At 40.4% G+C, this 25,000-nt stretch overlaps 1 protein-coding gene across 1 annotated transcript in view; it reads left to right on the plus strand.

The window, feature by feature from the left end:
• Positions 1–25,000, plus strand: part of lrp4 (low density lipoprotein receptor-related protein 4) — a 274,670-nt gene that overhangs the window by 201,945 nt on the left and 47,725 nt on the right. Inside the window, exons 13-15 of the mRNA XM_061974802.2 lie at positions 6,612–6,768; positions 7,082–7,299; positions 24,189–24,365. Coding sequence (XP_061830786.2) covers positions 6,612–6,768; positions 7,082–7,299; positions 24,189–24,365 — 552 coding nt within the window. The remainder of the gene's footprint in view (positions 1–6,611; positions 6,769–7,081; positions 7,300–24,188; positions 24,366–25,000) is intronic.

The following is a 25,000-nucleotide window of genomic DNA, read 5'->3' on the forward strand; positions in this document are numbered from 1 at the left end:
TCATTGAGGGCCACACCGCAGTCATGGCTGCCATCAGAGGGCCGCTTGTAACAGTAAATAATTAACGAATTTGCCTATGAATTTGAATATTTAACTTTTTTTTTTTTGCGTAAAAAATAAAAAAAATCTGTTGATTTTACCTTTTTTTTTTACCAAAAAAAAACCTAGCAGCTTAGTTGCCAGTAAAATATTGTCCTGTAAAATATATGGTGTTTTTTTTTAATTATTATTATTATTATAACATATTACTGTGAATACAAATACAGAACCGCTGTTTAATTTAATTTTGGCAACTCAGATGCCAGTTTTTTACCATAATAAAATGTGGTACCATAAAATCATCAACCGTGGATTTTACAGTAAAAAAAAACAAAAAAAACTGACAGCTCAGTCGACAGAATTTTACTGTAAAAAAACAACTTGTTCCAACTTACAGTAATGTGCTGTAAAAAAAAATTCCCTAAATTATACAGTAAAAATCTATTGGTCATTTTTATAGTGTACAATTTGATGGATAACTTGCTTCGAAATCACAAGTTAAGCAGATATTGAAGTATTTATTTATTTATTCTAATTCATCCCAAAGGTGTTCTATCGGGTTCAGGTCAGGACTCTGTGCAGGCCAGTCAAATTCATCCACACCAGACTCTGTCATCCATGTCTTTATGGACCTTGCTTGGTCATGTTGGAAGAGGAAGGGGCTCTCCCCACACCATAATTCCGTCTCCACCAAATTTCACACTCTGCCCAATGCGGTCCGAAATGTACCGTTCTCCTGGCAACCTCCAAACTCAGACTCGTCCATCAGATTGCCAGATGGAAAAGTGTGATTCATCACTCCAGAGAAGGCGTCTCCACTGCTCTAGAGTCCAGTGGCGACGTGCTTTACACCACTGCATCCCACGCTTTGCATTGGACTTGGTGATGAATGGCTTAGATGCAGCTGGTCGGCAATGGAAAGTCATTCCATGAAGCTCTCTGCGTACTGTACGTGGGCTAATTGGAAGTTCACATGAAGTTTGGAGCTCTGTAGCAGCTGACTGTGCAGAAAGTCTTTGCACTATGCGCTTCAGCATCCGCTGACCCCTCGCTGTCAGTTTACGTGTCCTACCACTTGGTGGCTGAGTTGCTGTTGTTCCCAAACTCTTCCATTTTCTTATAATAAAGCCGACAGTTGACTTTGGAGTATTTAGGAGCGAGGGCTGGATTTGTTGCACAGGTGGCATCCTATGACAGTTCCACGCTGGAAATCACTGAGAAGTGCTTGATTTTATACACCTGTGGCTGGGCCAAGTGATTAGGACACCTGATTTTCATCATTTGGATGGGTGGCCAAATACTTTTCGCAATATATCGTGTCTTTAAAGACATTAAGTCGTTCAAATTTAAAGTTTGCCATCATAATGAATAGGGATGTCCGATAATGGCTTTTTGCCGATATCCGATATTCCGATATTGTCCAACTCTTTAATTGCCGATACCGATATCAACCGATACCGATATATACAGTCGTGAATTTAATTATAATGCCTAATTTGGACAACCAGGTATGGTGAAGATAAAGTCCTTTTTTTTTTAATTAATCAAATAAATAAGATAAATAAATTAAAAACATTTCTTGAATAAAAAAGAAAGTAAAACAATATAAAAACAGTTACATAAAAACTAGTAATTAATGAAAATTAGTAAAATTAACTGTTAAAGGTTAGTACTATTAGTGGACCAGCAGCACGCACAATCATGTGTGCTTACGGACTGTATCCCTGCAGACTGTATTGATATATATTGATATATAATGTAGGAACCAGAATATTAATAACAGAAAGAAACAACCCTTTTGTGTGAATGTGTGTAAATGGGGGAGGGAGGTTTTTTGGGTTGGTGCACTAATTGTAAGTGTATCTTGTGTTTTTTATGTTGATTTAATTTAAAAAAAATAAAAATAAAAAAACGATACAGATAATAAAAAAACAGATACCGATAATTTCCGATACTAGGCCGATATTATCGGACATCTCTAATAATGAATGGTAACGTCATCGTTTAATAGGTTGTAATGTAAAAGATGGACATTAAATGACAAAATACACTTGCTTATGTTTCGTAAAAACGATGATTTTCTTCAATCAATCAATCAATGTTTATTTATATAGCCCTAAACCACAAGTGTCTCAAAGGGCTGCACAAGCCACAACGACATCCTCGGCTCAGATCCCAGAAGGGACACACAACAGGCTCCCAGGATTGGCTGCGACAAGGAGAGAGTAGGCGTTCAAAGTGACCAATCAGAAGGAGGGGCTGGGCTGTGTATTCGATTGCCTGCCCCGGGGTGTTAAACTGGTGTAGAGAAAGCGAAAGCGAGTGCAAACAAGAGTCAGTGTGCGAGCAAAAAGACGGCGCCAGCCCGCACGGAGGCCGCATAGCAGGCACAGTATTGATTGTCGCTGGTGCTGAAATCTTCGAGCATGAAAACCTCACTTTGTGAGCACAAGCGTAAAATGAGCATGTGCGAGCACAAACTCCAAGTGAGGTTTTCATGCTCAAAGATTGTGGGCAGTGTTTTGATGCTGACTTCCATTGTAGGACAAGCAACAGTCAATACATTCATCCATCCGTTTTCTACCGCGTGTCCCTTTTTTGGGGAAAGTTTGTTCACTTTTTTCCATATTTTGTTATGTCACAGCCTTATTTCAAAATTGAATACATTCAGTTTTGTCCACAGAATTCTACACACATAATGACAATGTGAAAAGTTTTTTTTTTTTCAATACTTTGTTGATGCACCTTTGGCAGCAATTACTGCCTCAAGTCTTTTTGAATAGGACGCAACAATCTTTGCAGACTTATCTTTGGCCAGTTGTGCCCATTCCTCTCTCAGGCTCCATCGGGTTGGATGGGAAGTGTGGGTTTGTGGCTTGGCATTGTCTTGCTGAAATAAGCAGGGGCGTCCATGAAAAACACATTGCTTGGAAGGCAACATATGTTGCTCCAAAACCTGTATGTACCTTTCAGCATTAATGGTACCCTCACAGATGTGTAAGTTACCCATGCCTTGGGCACTAATACACCCTCATACCATCACAGATGCAGGCTTTTCAACTTTGCGCCTATAACAGTCCGGATGGTTCTATTCATTATTGATCCGGAGGACACGACGTCCACAGTTTCCAAAAACAATTTGAAATGTGGACTCGTCAGACCACAGAACACTTTTCCACTTTGCATCAGTCCATCTTAGATGAGCTCAAGCCCAGGAAAGCCGGCAGCGTTTCTGGGTGTTGTTGATAAATGGCTTTCGCTTTGCATAGTAGAGTTTTAACTTGCACTTACAGATGTAACGACAAACTGTAGTTACTGACAGTGGTTTTCTGAAGTGTTCCTGAGCCCATGTGGTGATATCCTTTACACATTGATGTCGGTTTTAACAACACTCAATAAACAATTGAGAACTGAGGAAACTAATTGTTGAAGCTTTGAAAGTGGAATTCTTTCCCATTCTTGTTTTATGTAGAGCTTCAGTCGTTCAACAGTCCGGGGTCTCCGCTGTCGTATTTTACGCTTCATAATGCGCCACACATTTTCGAAGGGAGACAGGTCTGGACTGCAGGCGGGCCAGGAAAGTACCCGCACTCTTTTTATTACGAAGCCACGCTGTTGTAACACGTGCTGAATGTGGCTTGGCATTGTCTTGCTGAAATGAGCAGGGGCGTCCATGAAAAAGACGGCGCTTCGATGGTAGCATATGTCGTTCCAAAACCTGTATGTACCTTTCAGGATTAATGGTGCCTTCACAGATGTGTAAGTTACCCATGCCTTGGGCACTAATACACCCCCATACCATCACAGATGCTGGCTTTTCAACTTTGCGTCGATAACAGTCTGGATGGTTCGCTTCCCCCACGAAGTCAAATATTTCCAAAAACAATTTGAAATGTGGACTCGTCAGACCACAGAACACTTTTCCACTTTGCATCAGTCCATCTTAGATGAGCTCAAGCCCAGGAAAGCCGGCAGCGTTTCTGGGCGTTGTTGATAAATGGCTTTCGCTTTGCATAGTAGAGTTTTAACTTGCACTTACAGATGTAACGACAAGCTTTATTTACTGACAGTGGTTTTCTGAAGTGTTCCTGAGCCCATGTGGTGATATCCTTTACACATTAATGTCGGTTTTAACAACACTCAATGAACAATTGGGAACTGAGGAAACTAATTGTTGAAGCTTTGAAAGTGGAATTCTTTCCCATTCTTGTTTTATGTAGAGCTTCAGTCGTTCAACAGTCCGGGGTCTCCGCTGTCATATTTTACGCTTCATAATGCGCCACACATTTTCGATGGGAGACAGGTCTGGACTGCAGGCGTCCAGGAAAGTACCCGCACTCTTTTTTTACGAAGCCACGCTGTTGTAACACGTGCTGAATGTGGCTTGGCATTGTCTTGCTGAAATGAGCAGGGGCGTCCATGAAAAAGACGGCGCTTAGATGGCAGCATATATCGTTCCAAAACCTGTATGCACCTTTCAGGATTAATGGTGCCTTCACAGATGTGTAAGTTACCCATGCCTTGGGCACTAATACATCCCCATGCCATCACAGATGCTGGCTTTTCAACTTTACGTCGATAACAGTCTGGATGGTTCGCTTCCCCTTTGGTCCGGATGACACAAAGTCAAATATTTCCAAAAACAATTTGAAATGTGGACTCGTCAGACCACAGAACACTTTTCCACTTTGCATCAGTCCATCTTAGATGAGCTCAAGCCCAGGAAAGCCGGCAGCGTTTCTGGGTGTTGTTGATAAATGGCTTTTGCTTTGCATAGTAGAGTTTTAACTTGCACTTACAGATGTAACGACAAACTGTAGTTACTGACAGTGGTTTTCTGAAGTGTTCCTGAGCCCATGTGGTGATATACTTTACACGTTGATGTCGGTTTTTTATGCAGTACTGCCTGAAGGATCGTAGGTCATGGGCATTCAATGTTTGTTTTCAGCCTTGGCATTGTCTTGCTGAAATACGCAGGGGCATCCATGATAACGTTGCTTGGAAGGCAACATATGTTTTCAGATGTGTTCCTGAGCCCATATGGTGATATCCTTTACACACTGATGTCGGTTTTTGATGCATTTCCGCCTGAGGGATCCAAGGTCACGTGCTTAGCCGCTTATGTGCAGTGATTTCTCCAGATTCTCTGAACCTTTTGATGATATTACGGACCATAGATGGTGAAATTCTTAAATTCCTTATTCCAATAGCTCGTTGATAAATGTTGTTCTTAAACTGTTCTACAATTTGCTCACGCATTTGTTCACAAAGTGGTGACCCTTGCCACATCCTTGTTTGTGAATGACTGAGCATTTCATGGAAGCTGCTTTTACACCCAATCATGGCACCCACCTGTTCCCAATTAGCCTGTTCACCTGTGGGATGTTCCAAATAAGTGTTTGATGAGCATTCCTCAGCTTTCTCAGTCTTTTTTGCCACTTGTGCCAGCTTTTTCGAAACATGCTGCAGGCATCAAATTCCAAATGAGCTAATATTTGCAAAAAATAACAACCTTTCTCAGTTCGAACGTTAAGTATCTTGTCTTTGCAGTCTTTTCAGTTGAATATAAGTTGAAAGGGATTTGCAAATCATTATATTCTGTTTTTATTTACCATTTACACAATGTGCCAACTTCACTGGTTTTGGGTTTTGTACATTTTTTTTTTGTTAATTATTTTAATACATTTGCACAAAAAACTAAGATTATAAAAACTTTTCACATGATGGGGTATTGTGTATAGAATTTTGAGGACAAAACATTAATGCATACTTTTTTTTAATAAGGCTGCAACATAGCGAAATGTGGACGGACTATAAAAGCAATAATCACAATATTTCCCAATGCGTGTTAATTTCCATACACAGAATTTAAAACTTAGACTTAGACAAACTTTATTGATCCTGTTGCGTTTTGGACCAGTTGTTCCTCCCAGGGAATTCAAGTCACAAGTCGCTCCCAAGCTCTTTACGACACTTAAAGCTGAGTTGAAAAACCACCAGAGACAGAATAGGTATTTTGTAATATATTGGCAAAGCTTTGCAGATATACATTTGAGACCAGTCCAGCATAGAACATTCTATCGCGCCGCCAAAATGGTCTGTCTTCCCGACCCCCAAAACCCTCTCTCCTCTCTCCTCTCTCTAGTCAAAACACATTCCAAAGAATTCAAGGTTAACACACACAGTTTACTTGCAGAGAAACAGAAAGAGAATAAATGGAAAACACAAGCTGTTTTCAAATATGACTATGAAAGAAAATAAGTAACACTAAAATTCGGATATATGTAAATATCTGCCTCCGACAATTCACAAAGGAAATTCTTCCACACAGTAGCTCAGATACAAAGGATGGAAAGGGTAAGGATGGAAAGGATAATGCAGGTATAAAGTAGAGTAAAAATGTACGATAGTAGCAATATAAAATATAACATATATGTAATATTTACATATTATATACACAGTACATAATACATACTGTTTTTATTATATTATATATACAGTATATAACAAATCCCAATTACCACGTACAAAATTACAGTATATGTAACAGAACATGTTCCTCTCTCACTCAGGTGGGCTGGCCATCGACTGGATCCACGACAAACTGTACTGGACCGATTCCGGGACCTCCCGCATCGAGGTGGCCAACTTGGACGGGACCCACCGCAAAGTCCTACTGTGGCAGAACATGGAGAAGCCCCGGGCCATCGCGCTGCACCCGATAGAGGGGTATGAGCGCCGGCGCGCAGACGCTAAGTGATTGGGAGCAGATGGTTTCCAATGTGCACACTATCCTCTCTGGATGTGTCCCAGTTGTAGCACAGTTCCAGAGCTGGGATTAGAGTTTGGCAGCACTGCTTTGCCCACAGGCGTGCATCTGTGCGGAGCTAAGATCTTTCTAAAAGAAACTGTGGCTAAGACTCCCTGCAAGATAAAAGATAGACACATTCAGTATATAAAATTGGTCAAACATCTGCTTTGTCAAACCATTTCTTCATGGTCACCCAGACTAATATTTTGCTCCCATTTTCCTCCTCCTCAGTAAGATCTACTGGACCGACTGGGGCAACACACCTCGCATCGAGTACGCCAACATGGACGGCTCGAACCGGCGGGTGATTGCAGACACACACTTGTTCTGGCCCAACGGCCTGACCATCGACTATGCGGGCCACCGCATGTATTGGGTCGACGCCAAGCACCACGTCATCGAAAGGGCCGACCTGGACGGGCGCAACCGCAAAGCCGTCATCAACCAAGGTAAGGTATCACGTTTTTTTGCCTTTTAGAATATGGCTCACATATTGTAGGGACTCCACTGGAATGTATGGATGGGTATTGTTTAAATATGTCCGATAATATTAATAAATGCTTTAAAATGTGATATCGGAATTTATCGGTATAGGTTTCAAAAAGTAAAATGCCGCTGTACGGAGCGGTACACGGACGTATGGAGAAGTACAGAGCGCCAATAAACCTTAAAGGCACTGCCTTTGCGTGCCGGCCCAATCACATAATATCTACGGTTTTTTACACACACAAGTGAATGCAAGCATACTTGGTCAACAGCCATAAAAGGTCACACTGGGGGTGGCCATATAAACAACTTTAACACTGTTACAAATGTGCGCCACACTGTCACGCAATATCCCTAAAAAAAGCTTCAAAGTGCCTGATTTTAACCATCGTTATATACACCCGTCCATTTTCCTGTGACGTCACACAGTGATGCCAATACAAACAAACAGCAAGGTATAGCGACATTAGCTCGGATTCAGACTCAGATTTCAGCGGCTTAACACTGTCTGAGAAGATAATTACTAACAACTATGAACTAGGTTTACAGCATATGGAATACATTTGGCAACAACATGCACTTTGAGAGTGCAGACAGCCCATTTCAGGCGCGCTAAGAACATATATTTTTCCACGATTTCAGCACTCAGGTTAACCATACCTAAATAGACACAAAATACTGCCCGAATGTACTCGAATGATTGAAAAAAATAAATGTTTTTAAGCTAAATTATTGGTAAACACAGTTTATGTATAATAATTTACGTAAAACCGCGAGTAATGAATAAAGTTTTCATCAATTAATATATTCTGTAGACATACCCTCATCCGCTCTCTTTTCCTGAAAGCTGATCTGTCCAGTTTTGGAGTTGATGTCAGCAGGCCAGGGAAGCTAGGGTCGATATTCTTCTCTTGATCATCTTCGGTGGCATAAGGGACGGTGTGAGCCAAGACATCCAGGGGGTTTAGCTCGCTCGTCTGCGGGAACAAACTGCCGCCATTGCTTGCCGTGCTACCGAGGTCCTTTGTCCCTGAATATCTCACACACTCCGGCAGATTCAATGGGGGTCTGGCGGCAGATTTCTTTGACTTTATCGTTGGAAATGCATCTGCTTTGAGTGTCGCAGGATATCCACACATTCTTGCCATCTCTGTCGTAGCATAGCTTTCGTCGGTAAAGTGTGCGGAACAAACGACTGACCATTTCGTCGGCTTTCCCCACAGCCTCGTATTTTGAACACATTTCGTCCAATTTCTTGCCACTTTCGCATCTTTGGGCCACTGGTGCAACTTGAATCCGTCCCTGTTCGTGTTGTTACACCCTCCGACAACACACCGACGTTGTGACGTCATCGCTCCGAGAGCAAATAATAGAAAGGCGTTTAATTCGCCAAAATTCACCCATTTAGAGTTCGGAAATCGGTTAAAAAAATATATGGTCTTTTTTCTGCAACATCAAGGTATATATTGACGCTTACATAGGTCTGGTGATAATGTTCCCCTTTAAGAACTTGCACTCAAAGCTACACTGGAGGTGGCTTTGACGTGTGCTTTTTCCGCGCATGCGTATTAGGTCGCGTTGCGCCGTCTGACGGAAGGGGGAGGCGGTCTTAAACGGTGGCATTGTTGTGTGTGGACACGGATAAGGCTAGGTGGGGCCTAAAGCACATGGGCGACAGTTCCGATTGCTCAAGAGCAAGTGTCAGGGGGTCTGTGCGTTGGTGTGTGCGTGCGCGCGCCATTGCCCTTGTGAGCACTCCTTAATGATGTGTGCTCTCCGAATAAAAGGCTGTAATTGGCCCTGTCCCTTCTCCTAAGCCTCTGTTTGCTCAGACAACACACAGGACAAACGGAACGTGTGTTTGTCTGTGTGCACATTTCTGCTCCCCGGGTTGCTGTGCCAAGGAATGTTAATGAGTGTCTACCTCCCTACACCTATAGTCCTGTGTATGTGTGTGTGTGTGTGTGTGTGTGTGTTCTTGAATTCCTACCCTTTTTGAGACATCAACAAGGAAAAGTACCTTCCATATGAGGACCGGTGAACAAGTTAGGACATAAATCATGGTCCCAATACTGGAAAACCATTGCATCTAATAGAGAATGTCTCATTTGCACCCCTGGTGGTGAAATCTATTAAAAATGAGGGTGGTCCCAAAAAGGAGGGATTTTTCAAATTGGCTGTGTGTCGGTTTTAAAAGGGCTCCCCCTCTGGTCAACATATGAAATAACAAGTGTGTGTAAAAATTTGAAGTGCTCCCCGTCTGGTCAACATATGTAATAACAAGCGTGTGTAAGAAATTGAAATGGGCTCCCTTTGGCCAAAATGAATATAAAAATATATATATATATATATATTCATATAGAGACATACTGTAATAACTTGAAGTAAATAATGAAGATTAAAAACCAATTACAAACAAAAAATTTCGATTTATGTAAAATTCTCATATTCTTTCTGTTTCTGTAATATTGCAATGTTTTCTCGTAAAATTATTACTTTTTATATATAAAATAATTACTTTTAATGCAAAATGGTGACATTTTGTCATAAAAAATTCTGAGTTTTATCACAAAATTGCCAATTTGTTTGTAAAATGTTCTTGTAAAATAGTGAAATTTTTTGAGTAAAATTATGACTTAAATAATATAATATAATAATACAATTATTATATTATTGCCAACATTTCAAAGTTCTCTTGTAAAATTGTGACTTGTCGAGTAAAATTAGGACTCTTTTCATAAAATTGCCAACATTTTTTAAGCTTTTCTTGTAAAATGTTAACTTGTGTTGAGTAAAATTATGACTTGCCAAGTAAAATTCCAATTATGATATTGCCAAAATTTTTTAAGCTTTTCTTGTAAAATGTTGACTTGCGTTGAGTAAAATTACGACTTTTACTATAATACTGCCAAAATTCTAAGTTTTTCTTGTGAAATTCCAACTCATTTTTCACAACAAGCTTTTTTATATATGCATAATATGTATATGTTATTAATGTTGTAAATACAAAGCTTTATATATCAAGAAGGGGTGGTCCTAAAGAGGTAGGCATTATTCAGAGGTCTCAAGAAGGTCACAAATACAAGAAAGTGTGTGTGTGTGTGTGTGTGTGTGTGTGTGTGTGTGTGTGTGTGTGTGTGTGTGTGTGTGTGTGTATTCTTGAATTCCTACACTTTTTGAGACATCAACAAGGAAAAGTACCTTCCATATGAGGAGGTGTGAACAAGTTAGGACATAAATCATGGTCCCAATACTGGAAAACCATTGCATCTAATAGAGAATGTCTCATTTGCACCCCTGGTGGTGAAAGCTAATAAAAATGAGGGTGGTCCCAAAAAGAGGGATTTTTCAAATTGGCTGTGTGTCGGTTTTAAAAGGGCTCCCCCTCTGGTCAACGTATGAAATAACAAGTGTGAGTAAAAATTTGAAGTGCTCCCCCTTTGGCCAACATATGTAATAACAAGTATGTATAAGAAATTGAAATGCGCCCCCTTTGGCCAAAATTAATAAAAAAAAAATAAAAAATATATTTATATAGAGACATACTGTAATAACTTGAAGTAAATAATGAAGATTAAAAACCAATTACAAAGAAAAAATTAAAAACTTTTTTATTTTTTACTAAAAGCAGTCTTTTTTTCTCACAATGTGTTGACTTATTTCTTATAAAATTGGGTGTCAATTTCTCATATTCTTTCTGTTTCTGTAATATTGCAATATTTTCTCGTAAAATGATTGCTTTTTTATGTAAAATGTTTACTTTTTAATGCAGAATGGCGACATTTTGTCAAAAAAAATTCAGAGTTTTATCACAATATTGCCAATTTTTGTGTAAAATGTTCTTGTTAAAGAGTGACATTTTTTGAGTAAAATTATGACTTGCCAAGTAAAATTCCAATTATTGTATTATTGCCAACATTTCAAAGTTCTCTTGTAAAATTGTGACTTTTGTCGATTAAAATGAGGACTCTTTTCATAAAATTGCCAACATTTTTTAAGCTTTTCTTATAAAATGTTGACTTGTGTTGAGTAAAATGATGACTTGCCAAGTAAAATTCCAATTATAATATTGCCAACATTTCAAAGTTCTCTTGTAAAATTGAGACTTTTGTCGAATAAAATTAAGACTCTTTTCATAAAATTGCCAACATTTTAAGCTTTTCTTGTAAAATGTTGACTTGCGTTGAGTAAAATGATAACTTTTACTATAATACTGCCAAAATTCTAAGTTTTTCTTGTGAAAAATTCCAACTCATTTTTCACAACAAGCTTTTTTATATTTGCAGAGTATGTATATATTATTAATGTTGTAAATACAAAGCTTTATGTATCTAGAAGGGGTGGTCCTAAAGAGGTAGGCATTATTCGGAGGTCTGAAGAAGGTCACAAATGCAAGAAAGTGTGTGTGTGTGTGTGTGTGTGTGTGTGTGTGTGTGTGTGTGTGTGTGTGTGTGTGTGTGTGTGTGTGTGTGTGTGTGTGTGTGTGTGTGTGTGTGTGTGTGTGTGTGTGTGTGTGTGTGTTCGCTTTGCTGGTTGCGTGCCAAATTCCTGGAGCTGGACAGTGGGCGGGGTGTGGCAGTTTAATCCCCCTACCAGCCTGCACACCTGTGGACCCTGAGGTGGGGGGTCGAACTAGATGAGGGGGTGTGCGAACTTGATCTCGGTGTACATGAAGTACATGTGCCTGGAGATATTCTATACTACAGAGATGTCTCTTTCATAAGGAGGTGGCTCTTTAATGGGACACAGTCTCCCCTCAGGGAGCAGTCAATAGAGCAAAAGAACAGCACCCCCTAGTGGAAGGTCCTGCCTGACCTAAATAGCAGGAATGGGACTTTTAGTTTCAGTTCTATTTTTGTCTTAATCTTACGTCCACTGTGATTTATTAGGCGCTTCTGATGAGGCGCATATACCTAATTTTATGGACCATAAGGCGCACTGCCGATGAATGGTCTATTTTCGATCTTTTTTCATATATAAATCGCACCGGATTGTTTTAATGACATTCAGACTTTACTTAAATCGATAACAGAGCAGCATCTCCTCATCCGGAAACAACAACAAGGCCGTGAAAAACCGTCCGACCGGAACGCTCTAATAACTAAAGTTCCTTGGGTGAATAATGTAAACTCACTACACCGGTATGTTTTAGCGCTTTCATGGCGAGTTTACTGACCGATATAAGTAAGAACTTTACACTACTTTATATTAGAAATGGCATATTTTGTCAAAAATATTAAGGACAAGTGGTAGAAAATGATATATTAATCTACTTGTTCATTTACTGTTAATTAGAGATGTCCGATAATATCGGACTGCCGATATTATCGGCCGATAAATGCTTTAAAATGTAATATCGGAAATTATCGGTATCAGTTTCAAAAAGTAAAATTTATGAGTGGTACACGGACGTAGGGACAAGTACAGAGCGCCAATAATCCTTAAAGGCACTGCCTTTGCGTGCCGGCCCAGTCACATAATATCTACGGCTTTTCACACACACAAGTATACTTGATCAACAGCCATACAGGTCACACTGAGGGTGGCCGTATAAACAACTTTAACACTGTTACAAATATGCGCCACACTGTGAACCCACACCAAACAAAAATGACAAACACATTTCGGGAGAACACCCGCACCGTAACACAACATAAACACAACAGAACAAATACCCAGAAGCCGCCCACCTCAACCTCCTCATGCTCTCTCAGGGAGAGCATGTCCCAAATTCCAAGCTGCTGTTTTGAGGTATGTTAAAAAAAAATAATGCACTTTGTGACTTCAATAATAAATATGGCAGTGCCATGTTGGCATTTTTTTCCATAACTTGAGTTGATTTATTTTGGAAAACCTTGTTAAATTGTTTAATGCATTCAGCGGGGCATCACAACAAAATTAGGCATAATAATGTGTTAATTCCACCACTGTATATATCGGTATGGGTTGATATCGGAATTGGTAATTAAGAGTTGGACAATATCGGAATATCGGCTATCGGCAAAAAAGCCATTATCGGACATCTCTACAGTTAATATCTGCTTACTTTCTCTTTTAACATGTTCTATCTACACTTTTGTTAAAATTTAATAATCACTTATTCTTCTGTTTTTTTTATACTTAACATTAGTTTTGGATGACACCAAAAATGTAGGTATCAATCCGATACCAAGTAGTTACAGAATCATACAGTGGTCATATTCAAAGTCTTCATAGACTTAGACTTCCTTTTGTCATTCAAATTTGATCTTTACAGTACAGATAAGAACGAAATTGTGTTACATTAGCTCATGGTAGTGCAGGATACAAGAGCAATAAGGTGCAGATATAAATAAATAGATTACTGTACAGATAAATATATTGCACTCTTGCATATGCATCCACATTTATGGATGTATGTTATATTGTCTTCATGTAAGTAAGAAAAGATTAAGCATTTTATTAACGCATATTATTTCCAGGCTTTTGCGGGCCACATAAAATAAATGGCGGACCCGATTTGGCCAGCGGGCCTTGAGTTTGACACCGGTGGTTTAGGATGTATGTTTTATGGCCTTTATGCCAAAAAGAGCAGCTTCTTTTTTTTTTAAATAGAAAAATGCAAAACGTGTAATATTCCTAAAAAATAAGTTGTAGAGTGGAGTGTTTCAGGTTGGGTAATTACAGCCTTGAATAGGTCAATAATTAATGATGTTGATGAAGGAGACAAGTAAACAAAAATGATTATTTTTAAAGTGCTTACATAGCTAGAATGAGAGAAAAAGAATGCAGGACTCTATTGAGTTCACGCGAGTATTTTATATATGTCTGCCATGTTATTTATAACTGCTCAACACCATTTGCATTGCATTTCATCATCAACGCTCTGAGAATTAAGCTCATGGTTTTCTGGCTCTATCTAGTGGTTATGGGGCGCAATTACATCAAAGTCATATTTTCTTGTCCTTTCAATTTGGTTTCAAAGGAAAAAACACAGTAATATACCAGTATTACAGTCTGTTAAAAAAGTATTTATAATTCGAGTAATCATTTGTTGATGTATTTTTAATTGATTAAATATTGTTTCAAATAAGAATCGCCAATCATTTGCAAAATGTATGTTTTTTTTTACACCTCTCACACTAACAGTGGGCAAGAACAAATTATTATTATTCGATCCGTAGCAAAGTTCGTACATTAGGTGGTTTGTAAATCAAGGTTTTACTGCACTCTGTACGTACTGGAATATTTAGAACGTTTACTTGTTTTTAGATCGATTTATAGATCTTTTTCTGACTCTGAGGCCCCTTCTACACTAAGGTTATCCAGGGTAAATCCCACCTAACCTTATACTTGTCTACACACACACAATGGTCGTTTAAGACCCCCTAACCCCATCCGTCAGCCGACGCAACGCAACCTAATACGCATGCGCAGAAAATGCGCACGTCATAGTCACCTCCAGTGTTGCTCTGTGCGCAAGTTCTTAAATTGAACTTATCTGAACAATATCCAGTGTTGTGGTATTTCAATTAACTGGAATCCAGTGTGCTGTGGGGCCCTATTGTAGTGAATCACACCTGAGCCATCATAAATTAATAAAATCTTTATTGGACACGTGAAAGTACACAATGTGATAAAGAACATATGACAACAATCAATCTAGGGATGTAGATATCTGGTCAGGACACTCTTCACTCTTTTGCCTTCACCTTCATTGTCCATTCGTTTTTGGTGATTTTATACGTTTTCCGTAGTCTTCCCTAGTCGGCCAGGTAATACAAAGCACATGCTACCTTTTTTTAATCACATCCACGGGAGCCCGCGTTCTCGTTGTCTCTCCTTCGACAAATGGACAAAGTTTTTCGGTAAGTAGAATCACAGCTGACCTGGACATTGGAAAGTTATCTCGCCGTCTGAGAAGTGTTGTATCCCGAATAGCTGCAATCGCTTTCTCCTAAGGTATTCATGTGTAATTTCCACAAGCGTCTGTACGGACGGAAGGAGAAACACCCGCCTCCATATTTCCAGTGGTTACCTCCGAGTTACGAGACCGCTTTATTATGAAGCTGGCTGTGGCGCTTTCTCTCTGACGTCACTTCCTGTGTGGGGCGCGGCCTTTCTGGCGTCACTTCCTCTCAGAACTCAGTTTGTAAACGATCGATGAGTCTATACAAAGCTAAGTGCCGGAGATTCAAGAAATAGACGGCGCACTTACCCGTGTAAAAAAATGTCCAAGGAGGGTTACCTTAAACCAGTGTTTTTCAACCACTAGTGTGCCGTGGGAGATTATCTACTTTCACCTATTTGGGTAAAAAAAAATTTTTTTGCAAACCAGTAATTATAGTCTGCAAATTATGTGTTGTTGTTGAGTGTCGGTGCTGTCTAGAGCTCGGCAGAGTAACAGTGTAATACTCTTCCATATCAGTAGGTGGCAGCCGGTAGCTAATTGCTTTGTAGATGTCGGAAACAGCGGTAGGCAGAGTGCAGGTAAAAAGGTGTCTAATGCTTAAACCAAAAATAAACAAAATGTGAGTGCCCCTAAGAAAAGGCATTGAAGCTTAGGGAAGGCTATGCTTTTAAGGTCTTGGTCAAGGGGGGGGGTTTAAACAATTTAATTAGACAAAAGGGATAACTAAGGGCGATGGGGCAGAAGCGCATACCATGTAACCTGGACAAAATAGGTTCCTCAGTGGTCGGCAGGAGAAGAGGCCAGGGCACACTGAGCAGGGCAAGAGTCCAACAAAAGAATCCCCTTTACCTCAGGGAGGCTAGGAAACAAACACAAAAGAGGTTAGGGAATTCAGGACTAAGGAGCGACAACGTACCAGGTCTGGGGAGGTGAAGCAGGCGCATGCATGAGAGAGGTTCAGGATACATTAACCGGCAAGGCCAAGCTGTCAGTGACGAGCTTAAATACTGGCGGGCTAATTGCGAGCAGGTGTGCCTCGAGGTCCGCCCCTCGCCGAGGACGAATCACTAAATACACAAGTGCAGACATAATGTGAAGTGAATTATATTTATGTAGCGCTTTTCTCTAGTGACTCAAAGCGCTTTACATTGTGAAACCCAATATCTAAGTTACATTTAAACCAGTGTGGGTGGCACTGGGAGCAGGTGGGTAAAGTGTCTTGCCCAAGGACACAACGGCAGTGGCTAGGTTGGCAGAAGCGGGGATGGAACCCGGAACCCTCAAGTTGCTGGCACGGCCACTCTACCAACCGAGCCATACCGCCCCCAAGCTAAAGGCAGGATAAAGATAAAACACAACGTATGCAGAACGAGACTAAAACTGAACTGGCTACAAAGTAAACAAAAACAGAATGCTGGACGACAGCAAAGACTTACTGTGTAGCAAAGACGGCGTCCACAATGTACATCCGAACATGACATGACAATCAACAATGTCCCCACAAAGAAGGATAAAAACAACGCAAATATTCTGGATTGCTAAAAAAAAAGTAGATGCGGGAAATATCGCTCAAAGGAAGACATGAAACTGCTACGGGAAAATACCAAAAAAAGAGAAAAAGCCACCAAAATAGGAGCGCAAGATAAGAACTAAAACACGACACAAGAAAACAGCAAAAAATTCCAAATAAGTCACGGCGTGATTTGTCAGGTGGTGACAGTACACCATACTTGCCAACCTTGAGACCTCCGAATTCGGGAGGTGGGGGGTGGGGGCGTGGTCGGGGGTGGGCCAGGGCGTGGTTAAGAGGGGAGGAGTATATTGACAGCTAGAATTCACCAAGTCAAGTATTTCATACATATATATGTATATATATATATATATATATATCCATCCATCCATCCATCCATCTTCTTCCGCTTATCCGAGGTCGGGTCGCGGGGGCAGCCGCCTAAGCAGGGAAGCCCAGACTTTCCTCTCCCCAGCCACTTCGTCCAGCTCTTCCTGTGGGACCCCGAGGCGTTCCCAGGCCAGCCGGGAGACATAGTCTTCCCAACGTGTCCTGGGTCTTCCCCGCGGCCTCCTACCGGTCGGACGTGCCCTAAACACCTCCCTAGGGAGGCATTCGGGTGGCATCCTGACCAGATGCCCGAACCACCTCATCTGGCTCCTCTCGATGTGGAGGAGCAGCGGCTTTACTTTGAGCTCCCCCCGGATGGCAGAGCTTCTCACCCTATCTCTAAGGGAGAGCCCCGCCACCCGGCGGAGGAAACTCATTTCGGCCGCTTGTACCCGTGATCTTGTCCTTTCGGTCATAACCCAAAGCTCATGACCATAGGTGAGGATGGGAACGTAGATCGACCGGTAAATTGAGAGCTCCTTCTTCACCACAACGGATCGATACAGCGTCCGCATTACTGAAGACGCCGCACCGATCCGCCTGTCGATTTCACGATCCACTCTTCCCTCACTCGTGAACAAGACTCCGAGGTACTTGAACTCCTCCACTTGGGGCAAGATCTCCTCCCCAACCCGGAGATGGCACTCCACCCTTTTCCGGGCGAGAACCATGGACTCGGACTTGGAGGTGCTGATTCTCATCCCAGTCGCTTCACACTCAGCTGCGAACCGATCCAGTGAGAGCTGAAGATCCTGGCCAGATGAAGCCATCAGGACCACATCATCTGCAAAAAGCAGAGACCTAATCCTGCAGCCACCAAACCAGATCCCCTCAACGCCTTGACTGCGCCTAGAAATTCTGTCCATAAAAGTTATGAACAGAATCGGTGACAAAGGGCAGCCTTGGTGGAGTCCAACCCTCACTGGAAACATGTCCGACTTACTGCCGGCAATGTGGACCTGGCACTGATCATACAGGGAGCGGACTGCCACAATCAGACAGTCCGATACCCCATACTCTCTGAGCACTCCCCACAGGACTTCCCGAGGGACACGGTCGAATGCCTTCTCCAAGTCCACAAAACACATGTAGACTGGTTGGGCAAACTCCCATGCACCCTCAAGGACCCTGCCGAGAGTATAGAGCTGGTCCACAGTTCCATGACCAGAACGAAAACCACACTGTTCCTCCTGAATCCGAGGTTCGACTATCCGGCGTAGCCTCCTCTCCAGTACACCTGAATAGACCTTACCGGGAAGGCTGAGGAGTGTGATCCCACGATAGTTAGAACACACCCTCCGGTTCCCCTTCTTAAAGAGAGGAACCACCACCCCGGTCTGCCAATCCAGTGGTACCGCCTCCGATGTCCACGCGATGCTGCAGATATATATATATATATATATATATATATATATATATATATATATCCTGAAAATATGCAAACAAAACTGTGTTTAGATAATTGATACTTCAAACTTGCATAAATAAATCTTAAGGAATATAACATAACTTGGCTTCTGAGAGCTTCAAAATGTAATGAATAAAATGCTAAAGTTGTTGATAAACAAGCAATTATTTTAATAATTAAATATGGTCATTTTAAATTAATTATTATGATAATTTAAAATGAATTATTTCAAATATGTTTATTTTAATGTATAATTCTAATGCCTGGATGTAATAAGGAGTCAGAAAAAATACAAATAAAAATGCAATACATTTTGATGTTTTTAGCAAAATATAGTAAACATTTATTTATTTATTTATTATTTTTAAATTAATAAATATATTTATTTTTAGGTAAGATAAACATAATAATACAATTTATCTCTTGTCTGGATGATTTAGTTCTTGTCACCCTGTTGTCCTCCCGTCGTGAAAAAAGGCTGTCCTCACTCAGGTCCGCATGGAGCTGGAGGGGGCGTGGCCTCCAGCTCCGGCTGAAAATCGGGAGATTTTCGGGAGAATATTTGTCCCGGGAGGTTTTCGGGAGAGGCGCTGAATTTCGGCAGTCTCCCGGAAAATTCGGGAGGGTTCGCAAGTATGCAGTACACCTACTTTGAGACAAGAGCTATATCGATGCATGCTTGGTTATGGTTTAAAGTCATATCCAACAACTGCGACAACGACTTTTTACTGTCAACTGAGTTTCGTTTTTTAATGATTTCCACTGGTGGCGTGCCTCCGAATTTTTTCAACGCAAAAAAATGGCTCAAAAAAGGTTGAAAAACACTATATTAAACGATAGTTTAGTGTGGCTGAAACGGGGCTTAGGCTAAATAATTATTCGTTTAAGGGGTTATCCGGCTTAGTGTAGACATAAGCATGAAGCAACTAGAAAAAAAAAAAAGACCAAAAAGAATGTCTTTTGATCCTTCCACCTTGGCCCAGGTGTGCTGGAGGTGATACCGGCTGCCTGATCTTATCTCAACATGAGGGAGACAAATAATACACCCTCTTGCTCCACAGAATCCCTTGCAGCCATAGAGGCAGATAGCTTTGACATGGTCACCTTCTTCCATGTCACACGCACTCGGTCCACCTTTGCTCCGGTTCTTTCCCGGGACAGCTGGGCGAGCAGCTGCGGTGCTGACGGGGGCACGGAGCGCCGCACCGCAGTAATGTCCCCTTTAACCTACATGTGGCACCTCTCGCCGCTCGCACACCACAATTGGATTTGTCACCCTCTCTGTTGATGCAAGTTATGCCGCATTGCTTCCAGATGGACATAAATCCGCTATGATTATAATCTATGCGACAATATGTCGAAAGCATGCTGGTGGTCTCTCTTAGGGCTTCATTTTTCTCTTGGTACTTGGCAGCAGTTAATTGGACCTACGGGTTGGCAACATAAATTATTTCCTTTTCTTATGCGACCGCATGGAAATTATGCTTTTATGGTGCATGTCCATGAAAACCCGACCATATAAACTTCAACTAAGAACAGCCGCACAATCTAATGGGATCCAATGCAAGATCTGTGATGTAATCACTTGTAAACCGTATTTTCCGGAGTATAAAGTGCAACGAGATTTGAGCCGTACCCACAACATTTGTGAAAAACAACGTTTTTTTCATATATTAGCCGCACGCACAGTCGCGATCAAACGTTGTAAAGAACATAATGTCGTGGCTGTCTTGAGTTTCCAATCATTTCTTTTTTTTTTTTTTTTTTTTCATTTTATTTTTATTGACATCCAGCATCAGACATTCCTATCCATTACATCATATTCACATCAATCATATATCTATTGTCTGCCCTAAATGTCAGGATATTTTTGTTTATATCCCACCCATACCACTCACCCCCCCTCCCCCCAAAAAAGAAAGAAACAACAAAAAAACGAAGTAATATCTACAAATACATCAATTAAATAAACAAAGAGAGAGGGGGGGGAAAAAAGAAGAAATAAAAAAATACAAAAAATTAATAAAAATAAAAAGAGAAATAAATAATACATAAAATATAAACAGATACCCACATATATATATATATATACATACATACCCACACATACATATATATATAAATATATAAATACATATATATACATACCTACATATACACTTGTAGGGAGTAATCCCCTTTTTTTTCTTTTTTTTTTTAATATCTTTTTTCTTTCCCTTTCTTTTTGGCAATACAATCACTAATTCGAAAAATTAAAGTCAGGTTTATGGGGCGTGACATAGTTGACCCAATTTCCCCAGTATGAAGTAAATTTCTCCAATTTATAATTAATAAAGGTAGTTATCTTCTCCATTTTATATATGTCCATTGTTGTTTCCATCCATTGCTTCAAAGTTGGGCTCTCCTGGGATATCCATTTCCTAGTAATGGTCTTTTTACAAGCCACCAGTAGGATATTCATTAAGTGTTTATCTTTCTTCAGCCAGTCCTGAGGTACATGTCATGGCTGAAGAGTTTCCAATCATTTCTACAACTTTTTTTTGTGACATCACATGGACAAAGATAAGACCTTCTGGAAGAAAGTTTTGTGGTCAGATTAAACAAAAATTGAGCTGTTTGGCCACAATACCCAGCAATATGTTTGAAGGAGAAAAGGTGAGGCCTTTAATCCCAGGAACACAATGCCTACCGCCAAGCATGGTGGTGGTAGTATTATGCTCTGAGACGGTTTTGCTGCCAATGGAACTGGTGCTTTACAGAGACTAAATGGGACAATGAAAAAGGAGGATTACCTCCAAATTCTTAAGGACAAGCTAAAATCATCAGCCTGGAGGTTGGGACTTGGGAACAGTTGGGTGTTTCAACAGGACAATGACCCCAAAACTGGTAAAAGAATGACTAAATCAGGCTAGAATTAAGGTTTTAGAATGGCCTTCCCAAAGTCCTGACTTAAACGTGTGGACAATGCTGAAGAAACAAGTCCATGTCAGAAAACCAACAAATTTAGCTGAACTGCACCAATTTTGTCAGGAGTGGTCACAAATTCCCAGAGGGTTCTGGATGGCTACCAAAAGTGCCTTATTGCAGTGAAACTTGCCAAGGGACATGTAACCAAATATTAACATTGCTGTATGTATACTTTTGACCCAGCAGATTTGGTCACATTTTCAGTAGACCCATAATAAATTCATAAAATACTTTTGATCGTGACTGTATATACATTGTGAAATGAGTTATTTACATAGATTTTGTAAATGTTTATTTACATACCATAATGGTTTCCAAACTGTGCCTATAACGCGGCAGTAAAACGGCTGATCAAACAAAACAGAAGTCATGGTCATGGACCCACTATCTGCAGAAGCTCGCTCTCCAATCAGCTAAACAGACTCAATAAATCCACGGTGACATTTTGGGGAATTTACTGAGGAATTTGCGAAACTGAAACAATACAAAAAAGGATGTTGTTGTAAGTTGATAATACTAACACAGACACTTGTGAACGTGTTAGCCTGTTAGCCAATGCTAACGATGCTCGCTTGATTACATTACGATAGAACGTACAGATATGCATGAAAACAGTCTTACAGACGTCACAAATGGGACGGTTTAGTAAGTAAGAATAGTTTTAGTTATACTGTAAAACTTACGAACGCATCTTGTAGCGATGAATGAAGAATCCATACGAGTAAAAACGCTGTGGACGGCAAGAAGACGGAACGGGACAATGGCACCTCTACTTCCGGTTGAAAGTAGAGATGTCCGATAATGGCTTTTTTGCCGATATCCGATATTCCGATATTGTCCAACTCTTAATTACCGATTCCGATATCAACCGATACCGATAAATACAGTCGTGGAATTAACACATTATTATGCCTAATTTTGTTGTGATGCCCCCGCTGGATGCATTAAACAATGTAACAAGGTTTTACAAAATAAATCAACTCAAGTTATGGAAAAAAATGGCAACATGGCACTGCCATATTTATTATTGAAGTCACAAAGTGCATTATTTTTTTTAACAAGCCTCAAAACTGCAGCTTGGAATTTGGGACATGCTCTCCCTGAGGAGGTTGAGGTGGGCAGGGTTGGGGGAGCGAGGTTGGGGGGGTGGGGGGCTTAGGGGGTAGCGGCCGTGTATATTGTAGTGTCCCGGAAGAGTTAGTGCTGCAAGGGGTTCTGGGTATTTGTTCTGTTGTGTTTATGTTGTGTTACGGTGCGGATGTTCTCCCGAAATGTGTTTGTCATTCTTGTTTGGTGTGGGTTCACAGTGTGGCGCATATTTGTAGCAGTGTTAAAGTTGTTTATACGGCCACCCTCAGTGTGACCTGTATGGCTGTTGACCAAGTATGCATGCATTCATTTGTGTGTGTGAAAAGCCGTAGATATTATGTGACTGGGCCGACACGCAAAGGCAGTGCCTTTAAGGTTTATTGGCGCTCTGTACTTCTCCCTACGTCCGTGTACACAGCGGCGTTTTGAAAAGTCATAAATTTTACTTTTTGAAACCGATACCGATAATTGCCGATATTACAGTTTAAAGCATTTATCGGCCGATATCGGCAGTCCGATATTATCGGCCGATAAATGCTTTAAATTGTAATATCTCTAGTTGAAAGCACTAATGGAAAAATGGCGCTATAGCACAAACAATAACACACCTTTTCCGTGTATTTGCTTGGTCAGACTCATTGCATGATTGCTTTCAGTGAAGAAAAATCGAAACATTTGCCTCACTGTTTAACAAGCCGCAGGGTTCAAAGTGTAGGAAAAGAGTAGCGGCTTATAGTCCGAAATATACAGTAATTTGATTAAAAAATGCATATTATGACTAGAGGCCGATAAATGCGTTAAAATGTAATATCGGAAATTATCGGTATCGTTGTTTTTTTTAATCGGTATCGTTTTTTTAATATATTTTTTTTAATTTTTAATTTTTTTTTTTTTTTTTTTTTTAATCAACATAAAAAACACAAGATACACTTACAATTAGTGCACCATCCCAAAAAAACTCCTTCCCCATTTACACTCATTCACACAAAAGGGTTGTTTCTTTCTGTTATTAATATTCTGGTTCCTACATTATATATCAATATATATCAATACAGTCTGCAAGGGATACAGTCCGTAAGCACACATGATTGTGCGTGCTGCTGGTCCACTAATAGTACTAACCTTTAACAGTTAATTTGACTAATTTTCATTAATTACTAGTTTATATGTAACTGTTTTTATATTGTTTTACTTTCTGTTTTATTCAAGAAAATGTTTTTAATTTATTTATCTTATTTTATTTTATTATTATTTTTTAAAAGTACCTTATTTTCACCATACCTGGTTGTCCAAATTAGGCATAATAATGTGTTAATTCCACGACTGTATATATCGGTTGATATCGGTATCGGTAATAAAAGAGTTGGACAATATCGGAATATCGGATATCGGCAAAAAGCCATTATCGGATATCCCTAATTATGACACTACTTATATTATACATATTCATTGTGGAAAGAGTTTAAAATGCAATTTTTTTAATCCTGCCATTGGATTGCCAAATTGTACTGGAACAAATCAAATCCTTTAATTGAATGTGTGCTGTGTTAAGTAATTGTTCTCGGAAATGTTTCAATTACTTGTGTCCTTATCTTAGGTCTGCCTCACCCGTTTGCCATCACCGTGTTTGAGGACAGCCTCTACTGGACTGACTGGCACACCAAGAGCATCAACAGTGCCAACAAATTCACGGGCAAGAACCAAGAGATCATCCGTAACAAGCTGCACTTCCCCATGGACATCCACACCTTGCACCCCCAGAGGCAACCTGAAGGTCAGGACTCAAACATGCGGGATGTTGGATTAGAAATGTTTCCTTTATTGTCGCAGTTTAGAGCAAATACCCGGTATTAGTATTATTAGAAACTAGAAAAAGAAGGATGCGCATATGTAACCTGTGGTCCATACCCTGCCGAACATGCTCCTCTGCTCGTAAAACCAGCTTTTATACTTTTCAAACAAGTATAGTACCTTTTTTTGATTCGTTAGTACCGCGATACTAGACTAGTACCGGTATACCGTACAACCCTACTCTACATACATACATCCAAACATACATACATTATATACTCTACATACCAGTGATGTGCGGTGAGGTTGATGGCTGGTGAGGCACTGACTTCATCACAGTCAGATTTACAAACATATGAACCCTAAAGAGTATCTTATTCACCATTTGATTGGCAGCAGTTAACGGGTTATGTTTAAAAGCTCATACCAGCATTCTTCCCTGCTTGGCACTCAGCATCAAGGGTTGGAATTGGGGGTTATTTAATCACCAAAAATTATTCCCGGGCGCGGCGCCGCTGCTGCCCACTGCTCCCCTCACCTCCCAGGGGGTGATCAAAGGGATGGGTCAAATGCAGATGACAGATTTCATTACACCTAGTGTGTGTGTGACAATCATTG

Source organism: Nerophis lumbriciformis, linkage group LG15 (genome assembly GCF_033978685.3).
Source record: "Nerophis lumbriciformis linkage group LG15, RoL_Nlum_v2.1, whole genome shotgun sequence".
NCBI lineage: Eukaryota > Metazoa > Chordata > Actinopteri > Syngnathiformes > Syngnathidae > Nerophis > Nerophis lumbriciformis.